Source organism: Podarcis erhardii (assembly GCF_964252035.2).
Source record: "Podarcis erhardii genome assembly, chromosome: 3".
Classification (NCBI taxonomy): Eukaryota; Metazoa; Chordata; class Lepidosauria; order Squamata; family Lacertidae; genus Podarcis; species Podarcis erhardii.
This window is the reverse complement of record NC_138507.1, coordinates 21,808,247-21,817,972: the sequence shown is the minus strand read 5'-3', so window position 1 is coordinate 21,817,972 and position 9,726 is coordinate 21,808,247. Positions and strand designations below refer to the sequence as shown.

Sequence of the window (9,726 nt, the reverse complement as noted above, 5' to 3'; positions counted from 1 at the left end):
AACACGCACAGGATCGCGAATTCTTCCATAGGAAGGGCTCTCGTGGGCAAATCAGCGGAGGAACGGTGGAGCTGTGCCCCATAAAGAGCCTGTCCTTCCTTCCTTGTTTAGTATCCCCACGGATTTCCACAGGAGTCATTTAGCAACAAGGTGCAAGGCTCAAGGTTTTTGTTGAAAGCTTGTCCTGGAGATTGGGGTGGGATGAAAATCCCAGTTGCACATTTATGTGCCACAATGAGCAGCCTTGACTTTTGACTAGACAATGTTTTGTAAAAACTACTGTAAAATAGACTAAATGCAACTCAGATTAAGAGAGACGACAAATTAGTAGTGTAATGGAATATTGATTGAGTTAGCATTATGAACCAATGTACGCCTGTGTTTCTGCACAAGAACTCTCTAGTTTGTGGGAAAAGTTCTACACCGTACATATTTTTATAGATGTGTGGTGCTGGCAGTCACTTGGCTGCTTATGTTGCACATGAAAGTTATTACAAACTCTATTGAGATTTTTCATAGAATTGGAAGGGACCAATAGAGTCATCTAGTGCAACCCCCCCACGATTCCGGAATCTTTTGCCCAACATGGGGCTCAACAGTGTGATGCGGCAGCAAAAAAAGGCTAATGCTATTCTATGCTGCTTCAACAGAAGTCTAGTGTTCTGATCAAAGGAAGTTATAGTATAGCTCAGGCCACACCTGGAGTACTGTGTCCAGTTCTGGGTGCTACAATTTAAGAAGGATATTGACAAGCTGGAACATGTACAGAGGAGGGCAACCAAGATGATTAAGGGTGTGGAAACCAAGTCAGTTGAAGGAGCTGGGCATGTTTAGCCTGGAAAAGAGGAGACTGAGAGAAGGTATGATAGGCATCTTCAAATAGCTTAAGGGGTGTCACATGGAAGATGGAGCAAGCTTGTTTTTTTCCTGCTCTGGGGCGTAGGACTCAAACCAATGCCTTCAAGTTACAAGAAAGGCGAGTAAACATCAGGAAGATCTTTTGGACAACAAGAGCTGTTTGAGGTTCTTAAAGCAGAGGTTGGATGGTCATCTGTCATGGATGCTTTAGCTGAGATTCCTGCATCGCAGGGACTTGGACTGGATGACCCTTGGAGTCCCTTCCAACTCTACAATTTATGTGGGTCATTGGTCTGATCCAGAAGGGCTCTTCTTATGCTCTTAGGTAGCTAGTTTGCTTACAGCAGCAGCTGGGAACCTCAGACTCAGGGAATAAGTGGGGACTGTCCCCAAGTCATGCCCATCTCTAGGCCACACCATCCACTGGCCTTTATTGCCCCTTCCTTGAATGTTCTTGCATGCCAAGAATGCGTTCTTGAACTGTGCTCATGTCTCTTGTTTGCCTGTGTGAAGAGATGTGTGTGCATGTAGAGAGCTCTGGCTTTTATGTGGCTTATGGTACAAAGGTAAGAGTACATGTTGCGTTTCTATGCGTTGCTCTGGTTCGCCAGCGGCGGCTTAGTCATGCTGGCCACATGACCCGGAAGCTGTACACCCGCTCCCTCGGCCAATAAAGCGAGATGAGCGCCGCAACCCCAGAATCGTCCGCGACTGGACCTAATGGTCAGGGGTCCCTTTACCTTTACATGTTGCTCCACCCACCTTTGTCTCTGGCTCCGCCCACCACTGGCATCTACCCCAAACCCATGCAGACCTGTATGAACTCATCAGCAAAGGTGCAGAAAAAAGTCCTGTCCTTTTTTTACATGTCTCCCAGTCATTCAGAACACCGGAGGAAAAGCCAGCTATTAAGAAGAATCAGCCAACCTCCTTTTCTAAAATGAGTTCCCTGGCAATTATGCCAAGACTGATAAGGGGAATCTCCAGCAGTACCTCTGTTTCCATTAATCCTGTCCCGTCTAAATCCGTCTTAACAACAATGTCAATACCCATGCAGGTTAAAATGCCTGCTAGAGCCTACCAAGTATGTTCCAGTAAAGAGGGAACATTAGGATCTTCTAACAATTTGTTCAACCACAAGCACCTGAAGAATTGCACGAAGTTGCAGGGATTGTCATAGCTAAGTTTTTCGTTTATTGCATCAGGAAGGTGGAAAAAAAACCTAGATTCTTATCCAGTAATGTGGAATAGAATCATAGAATCATAGAGTTGGAAGAGAATCATAGAATCACAGAGTTGGAAAAAATGATCTAGCAAACATTTTAAGGACTCCTTTGTTTTAAAACAAAAAAACAGGCTGTAGTCAAACAGAACACGATACTGGCAAAAAACAATTATAACAGCCTATGAGATCACTAAACTCTGGGCCCATCAGTTTGTTTCCAGACTGCTCAGAAAATGATTTCCCCCCTCACCATATGTTTCTGCTGCTTTAATACACAGATTCCTAATCCTGAAAGGGCCTCTGGGCACTGTTCCAATGCATACTGCTTGCTTGAGAATTTGGAATACATGTTAAAGAGATTAATGTGCTTTTTTTTAAAAAAAAAAGAGAGAAAGAAATATAAATCAATGCTAGGATCTAGTAAAGTAAAAAAGGTAAAGGATCTCTGAATGGTTAAATCCAGTCAAAGGCGACTATGGGGTGCGGCGCTCAACTAACCTTTAGGCCGAAGGAGCCGGCGTTCGTCCACACACAGCTTTCCAGGTCCTGTGGCCAGCATGACTAAACCGCTTCTGGCGTAACGGAACACCATGACGGAAACCAGAGCACACGGAAACACCGTTTACCTTCCCGCCACAGAGGTACCTATTTATCTGCTTGCACTGGTGTGCTTTCGAACTGCTAGATTGGCAGTTGATCTAGTAAGATTCCAAGTGAACCATCACCAGCATAAGGTTTTTTGCCACTACCGTACACTGCTGCTACTAAGGGCTACTGAGCTCGCAGTAGTGCAAGGGACTTATGTAGCACTGCTGTACCCGTGTAACTGTTCTAGCATGCCCTATGCAAGGATTTGCACAGCTGAGAAATGAGCAGAATGTCATGGCTACACCTGACAGAGCCAACAATAATATTAAAGGTAAAGGTACCCCTGACCATTAGGTCCAGTCGTGGACGACTCTGGGGTTGTGGCGCTCATCTTGCTCTATAGGCCGAGGGAGCCAGCGTCTGTCTGCAGACAGCTTCCGGGTCATGTGGCAGCATGACTAAGCCGCTTCTGGTGAACCAGAGCAGTGCACGGAAACACTGTTTACCTTCCCGCCAGAGCGGTACCATTTATTTACTTGCACTGGCATGCTTTCAAACTGCTAGGTTGGCAGGAGCTGGGACCGCACAACAGGAGCGCACTCCGTCACGGGGATTCAAACTGTTGACTATAATGTTACAGCTACAGGTAAAGGACCCTTGGACGGTTAGGTCCAGTCAAAGGAGACTATGGGGTGCGGCACTCATCTCGCTTTCAGGCCAAGGTAGCCGGTGTTTGTCCACAGACAGTTTTCTGCATCATGTGGCCAGCATGATTACATGACGAGTGCCAGAGCGCACGGAAACGCCATTTCTTTTCCCGCCGCAGCGGTACCTATTTATCTACTTGCACTGACGTGCTTTCAAACTGCTAGGTTGGCAGGAGCAGGGACTGAGCAATGGGAGCTCACCCCGTCACGGGGATTCGAACCACCGACCTTCTGATCAGCAAGCCCAAGAGGCTCAGTGGTTTGACCACAACGCCACCTGCGTCCCTATACAGCTACACAACACATCCATTCCAAGCACTTCCAAAAGCAAAGCAGCACTGATACACACACACACACACACACACACACACACACACACATCAAATAACTCTCTCACAAACAGTGAACACCACGGCACAGAATTACAGCGTCATTCCTCTGGAAATAAGTATCACATAGAGTTTACTGGGGCTTACACTCACCTATGGGACGCGGGTGGCGCTGTGGGTTAAACCACAGAGCCTAGGACTTGCCGATCAGAAGGTCGGCTGTTCAAATCCCCGCGACAGGGGTAGCTCCCGTTGCTCGGTCCCTGCTCCTGCCAACCTAGCAGTTCGAAAACACGTCAAAGTGCAAGTAGATAAATAGGTAGCACTCCAGCAGGAAGGTAAATGGCGTTTCCGTGCGCTGCTCTGGTTTGCCAGAAGGAGCTTAGTCATTCGACCAATAAAGCGAGATGAACGCCGCAACCCCAGAGTCGGCCACGACTGGACCTTATGGTCAGGGGTCCCTTTACCTTTACTGTCGCCTAAGTTTGTCGAGCAGGGGTGCTGAATCGGCCCAAATTACATCACAGACAACCTCCTGGGGAACTACATACTGGTAGTGCAGAGGACCAATGGCAAAATAGTGCACAGCACCAGATGTGACTCTAAACTGCATGACAAGAAACAACATTCCAGATGTAAATGTAAAGTAAGGAGGGTGAGGGAAAAGGGGGTTTAAGGTGAGAATGGGGTTGCAAAAAGAAAAAGACTGACTGGAAGTGGGAGTGGGCCCGGCTGACCATAAAGGAGGGGCATAAAAGGATTTGTAAAACAGGGAGGGATAGTGACTTCATAATTGGGTGGAAAGTGGATAGAGTGCTTAGTAAAAGAAATGTGTGGAAGGAGGAAAATTGAGGTTACCATGGGGTGGTGGTTTGTGGGGGGGGCTGTAAAATAGAAAAGTAGGTTCAGAAATGTGGTTGGAAAGTTGAAAGGGGAGCTTAGAGGTTGTGTAGGGTGGGAAAGGGAAGGTCTAGGGCAGCAGTTCCCAAACTTTTTTAGTTGTGGAGCACTTTTCAGGAGAGAAATTAATCACAGAGCACCATCGCTGTCCTTATGCCAAAGAAAGTGCAGTTTTATTTCCAATCGCTTTGCAGGGCAGAGTTTGGAAATTGCTGCTTTAGGGAGTTAATGTGGGGGCAATGGCGAGGGGCTGTCCAGCAGACACAGCAGGGGAACAGACCCTAGTTATTGTGTGTTTCTAGAGTTTAATGCCCTGTCCTGGCATCACTGGAGCTGAAGATGGCCAGGCTATAAATTGGAACAAATAAAATTGGTTGGTCACTGTGGGCATAGAATGCCTTTAGTGTGATCTAGCAGGCCTTGTCTTATGTTCTTATGATATAAATAAACATGTATATGATCAGGATGATTAGTGAGTTGTTCATTGGTTCAATGTTATTTATAATGCATTTTTAAAAAAGAAAAATTGTATGCTGCACCAGAGTAAAAGAAGATGGGCAATTTCCTCCCATGCCTATTTCAATGAAGGCAGTGAAGGTTTACAGGTGAAGCAGGGATTCTTTCAGGTGAAACGGGGATTCTTATCTGTATTAGTTGTGAGAGCATTACTGGTGAGTTGAGCAAATTATCCCAGATTAACTAACAAGGAGCAGGAGTGGAGAGTGGGTTATCCTGCGGGTGGCCATAATCTGTATGGATTTTCTCCTGGGTGGGTGTGAATTCTTTCCCTAGGAGGAATGAAAGGAAATAATTAAGATTTTGGGGGCTTTATTTCCTTGATCAAAGAACTACAACAGGCCAGCAACATTTCTTTATCGGAAAGGTGAAGAACCTCCCTCACCCATTATTTTGCAGCCCTGCCACATTCACCACAAAACACTGATTTTTAAGAGGACAGGGTTCCTGTACCTTTTGAGCTGCGGCTCTCCGCTTGCGAAATGCTCTCCCCAGGGAGGCTTGCATGGCGCCTTTGTTACCTATATTTCAGGTACCAGGCAAAATCTTTCCTCTTCACCGAGGCCTTTGGCCAATTAAACAATCAATGGCCTTTTAAACTGCTGCTGGCGGCGGGCAGTTTGCTTGTTACTATGGTATGTGCTTTTGTGTTTTTATAGTATAAGCTGCCCCGTGATCCTCTGAGGAAAGCCTGGAATGGACTTTGGTGATATGGTGCCCTGAAAGAACACAAAATTTGAGGCCCCTCCCCATTATATATTTCTTATTTTCACAAGAATTACTTTTTGTACAGTTGCTTTTTAAATGGATATTCTCAATAGTTACCTATATGAATATAGGTATGATGGTGATGTGCCCCCTCAGCTTGGTGCCCTGTGTGGGGCAACTGCCCTAAATCTGGGGTTGGAAGAAAAGAATAATAACAATAACAACAATAATAACCACTATGCAGAAGAGGTGTTTTAGGCAGCAACGAAATTGCCTCTGCCAAGCACCCCCTTTTCTGCATAACTACTGAGAGGTGCAGGAGCTCTGCCTCTTTCGCACCTGGCCATCCCATCAAGAGACAAGGAATTTGTGTGTGTGCTTTTATTACATTTATATACCATATTTTCTTCCAAGAGGCTGGTTAAGAGGCAGCCATCATCCCAAGGTGAACAAGTGTGGTCGATGACTGAGTGGGGATTCTAAAATCCCTGGTCTCCCGGGTCCTGAAATTCTATTTTATTAAAAAGTATAAAAAGTTATTTAATTTTCAGATTTTGAAATTTACAAACGTCAAACAATCAAAACAAGAAGAGAATTCAGTAAATTCCAACGGACTTCCCTCCTCCCCTTTTGCAGGTTATGTTAACTTTTTTCCTTCTGCACCTTCTCTATGTATCTCCAGTACAACCATAGCCCAACAAGTATCATTCCAACCCTACTCGTAATTTTAATTAAAACAAATTCCTTCCAGTAGCACCTTAAAGACCAACTAAGTCAGTTCTTGGTATGAGCTTTCGTGTGCATGCACACTTCTTCAGATACCGTATCTGAAGAAGTGTGCATGCACACGAAAGCTCATACCAAGAACTGACTTAGTTGGTCTTTAAGGTGCTACTGGAAGGAATTTGTTTTGTTTTGACTTTGGCAGACCAACACGGCTACCTATCTGTAACCGTAATTTTAATTGTTTACAATGGTGTGCTTTTTAAGGTAAATGATATATTTCTCCCGTTCCTTATTTAAAATGTTAGTCTCCCTGGTTTCTAATTCTTCCCCTTTTTTCTTTTCTTTTTTGCTATTTCAGTATAACCCATCAGTTTAATCTGCCATTCTTCTCTGGTGGCGACTACCTAGGTCTGACCGCTCTAACCACTATGCCGCACTTCCTCTTACTGGGGAAAAAAACGGGCCTAGTGGCCCCAATGTAGCCCGACCGGGCGGCGCGTTCACTCGGAGGAGGTGGCGGCTCCCCTCCGCGGAAAACGGACCCGGCGGGCCAAACCTCCTTTGCGCTTGCGGCTCTTCCCCCCGCCCCCGCCAACAACTCCAGCGTGCCAGGCGGGCCTCAACCATAGAGACGCGAAAGGGCCCTTCCAACGACGACCGGAAGTTCCGGACGCCGCGCGTCGTCACGCTCTCCGTCGATCTCTCCCGGCGCCCCCCCCCCCTCACTTCTATGTTGCCAGGGGTAGGGAGGAGGCGGTGGAAGAAGAGGCGGCCCTATGAGCGGCGGCGGCAGACCGGCGCCCCTCAGCGGCAGCGGGCCGAGGAGGAGAAAGGGGGAGAGGGAACCAAGTAATGGCGGCCAGTTAGTGTGTGACTGAGCTAGAGGAGGAGGAGGAGGAGGAGGAGGAGCAGCTCCCCGCGTCCCTTCGAGCCCTTGTTCCTCGCCCGGCGGCGGCTGAGGCGCCGCTCCCCAAAGCAGAGGCGGCGGCGGCGGCGCCAGAGACTGAGCCTCCCTCTCCGGGGCGGCTGAGGAGGCGGCGGCGGGAGGGGGGCGCCATGGTGAACACCCGAAAGAGCTCCCTGCGCCTCTCCCGCAAAGCGGCGGCGGCGGCGGCAGGCTCCGGGCCCGGCAGCCATTTCATCTCGTCCAGGACCCGTTTGTCTAGGACCAGCGCTCGGGCAGCGGCGGCGGCAGCAGCAGCAGCGGCGGCCGCCGGTCAGGATGAAGAGTCGGCCCGGGTCAGTGGGGGGAGAGGAAGACGAGGCGGGTGCCGAGGGAGGGAGACTCGGGGCAAGTCCCGTAGCGGCGAAGAAGGGGTCGTTGTCGGTGTGGGTCAGCCATTGGGGTGGGGGGAGGCGGGTAGAGGGGCGAGCTTGCGGGGGGGGGGTGCGTTGGCTCATTGTCTCGCTCCGAGGGGCTGAAGTGCAGCGCGACCGCTCGGGGCCGCAGTATGTACCTCAGAAGGAAACCCCCCATAGAACTGATCCGGACCCTGCGAGGACGGGGATTTTCTTCCGGAGGGTGGCAGCAGGGGAAGGAGTTTGGGGAGCCTTTTCTGTGGTGGCTCCCCATTCGCCTGGTACCTTCATTGCATAAATCCGGGCCTGGGCGAAAGCATTCTTTTCTCCCAATTAAACCATCTGTGTCCTTTTAAAAACTCTCGATGTGTTTGTGTGTGTGGGGGGGTTATCCATTTGTTGTTTGTATTCAGGTTTAATTTCGCGTGGTTTTTCTGTTGTGAAGCGCCCTGCGATCTTCGGGTGAAAGGGCAGTCTACAGATGTAATGAACAGGAACAACAACAAGAGGAGGGGAAGGGGCTCCGGCTGAACTTCTCCAGGGTGACTGACTGCTTGCGTGTTTTGCATGCAAGCACAATATTGTGGTTTTTTTTTTGGTGGGGCTTCTGCTGCTCTGTATGTGTGCGGAGGCTTGTCTGGTTTGTGGGACGAGAGTCTGGAAAAGGGGGGGGGTCCTTTACTTGTATCCGAGCTGGCCGCCTTGCTTTGGTGTTGTGCCAGAGTGAGGGTGGGTGGGTGGAAAGCATCGGGGCTTGTCTGGCTCTGTTGCAAGAGGTGGACGTGAGCAGCGAGCCGGGAGGGAGCTTGGGGTTGTTTTTTTTTTTGCAGCAGCTCTCTATGCGAGTGAGCGAACCGAGGTCATTTGAGGTAGGACGTGTTGTGTGAGCTTGCACAGCTGAAGGAGGACGCTGCTGGCTGCGGCCAAGAGCAAAGTGTGGCTGGTTGGGCGGCTCAAGAAGTAGCTGTAGAGGCGGTTTCGGGCGAAGAAGGGGCATTTGATAAGAGAGAGGAAACAAAAACCCCAATGTGCGCTCTTGCTCTCTTTCGCCCGTCTCCTGTATGTAGGAGGCGCAGAGAGACTGGCAGGGTCTGCTGTGCCACCCAGCTGTCTGGGGCACGGCGAGGCTCCCCCGCTGGCCTATGCTGGGACTGCATTTTAAAGGACAACATGGGGAAGAAGAAAAAAGTTTAGGCTTAGAACTGCCAATTTTGTAAATTTCTTAGAAAACCTAAATGGAGTGCAGTTTTCTTTATTAAAAACTGTTTCCTGTTTGGCAGGGTAGGGGAAACTGGGTAATTCTGACAATTTTGGATAGAGATGCAATTTTACCACTGAGGAACGTTTCGATAGCTCGGTCCAGTAGAGCATGAGACTCCTAATCTCAGGATTGCGGGTTTGAACCCCATTTTGCGCAAACGTTTCCTGCATTGCAGAAGGTTGGACTGGGTGACCCTTCTAACTTGTGGTCCCTTCTAACTCTGTATGACTCTTTGATTAGTTATTTGCCTACATTTCCGGATAGTTTTTTTTTTTTTTTTAATGACAATCAGTAATGTGGATAGGTTCTTCATCTATTTATTAGTTTTCATTGGCGATGCACTATGTAAATGAAGGAAAAATCATCCCCCCCTACTTTGTCGCACACCTTTCTCTGCCACCCCAACCTTATGCTTATGATAGCAGTGTTTCACACTGAATGTAACTGACTTGTAGATAGGACTGTGTGAAAACAGCAACACTATACGTATCTTTGTTATCCATTAAAAACTATTTATAAAAATAAAAAAAAAAAGACAAGCAGTCATGAACTTTTAAAAAGAATCACAACTGAATCTTATTATACCCTGTTCAGGGTACCTTATTTTAA

The 9,726-nt window shown here is 48.1% G+C and overlaps 1 protein-coding gene and 1 long non-coding RNA gene across 2 annotated transcripts in view; one reads left to right on the top strand and one right to left on the bottom strand.

Moving 5' to 3' along the window:
- Positions 1-5,075: 5,075 nt before the first annotated feature.
- Positions 5,076-7,157, bottom strand: LOC309339387. The gene is made up of 3 exons (XR_014155282.1): positions 6,962-7,157; positions 6,230-6,342; positions 5,076-5,395 (listed from the first exon to the last, which is right to left on the bottom strand). It is a non-coding gene; the product is annotated as an uncharacterized lncRNA (long non-coding RNA).
- Positions 7,158-7,288: 131 nt separating this feature from the next.
- The window catches only part of ATAD2B (ATPase family AAA domain containing 2B), a gene marked incomplete at its 3' end in the record, with an annotated part of 53,045 nt that continues 50,607 nt past the window's right edge, over positions 7,289-9,726 (top strand). Inside the window, exon 1 of the mRNA XM_081856785.1 lies at positions 7,289-7,796. Coding sequence (XP_081712911.1) covers positions 7,614-7,796 — 183 coding nt within the window. The remainder of the gene's footprint in view (positions 7,797-9,726) is intronic.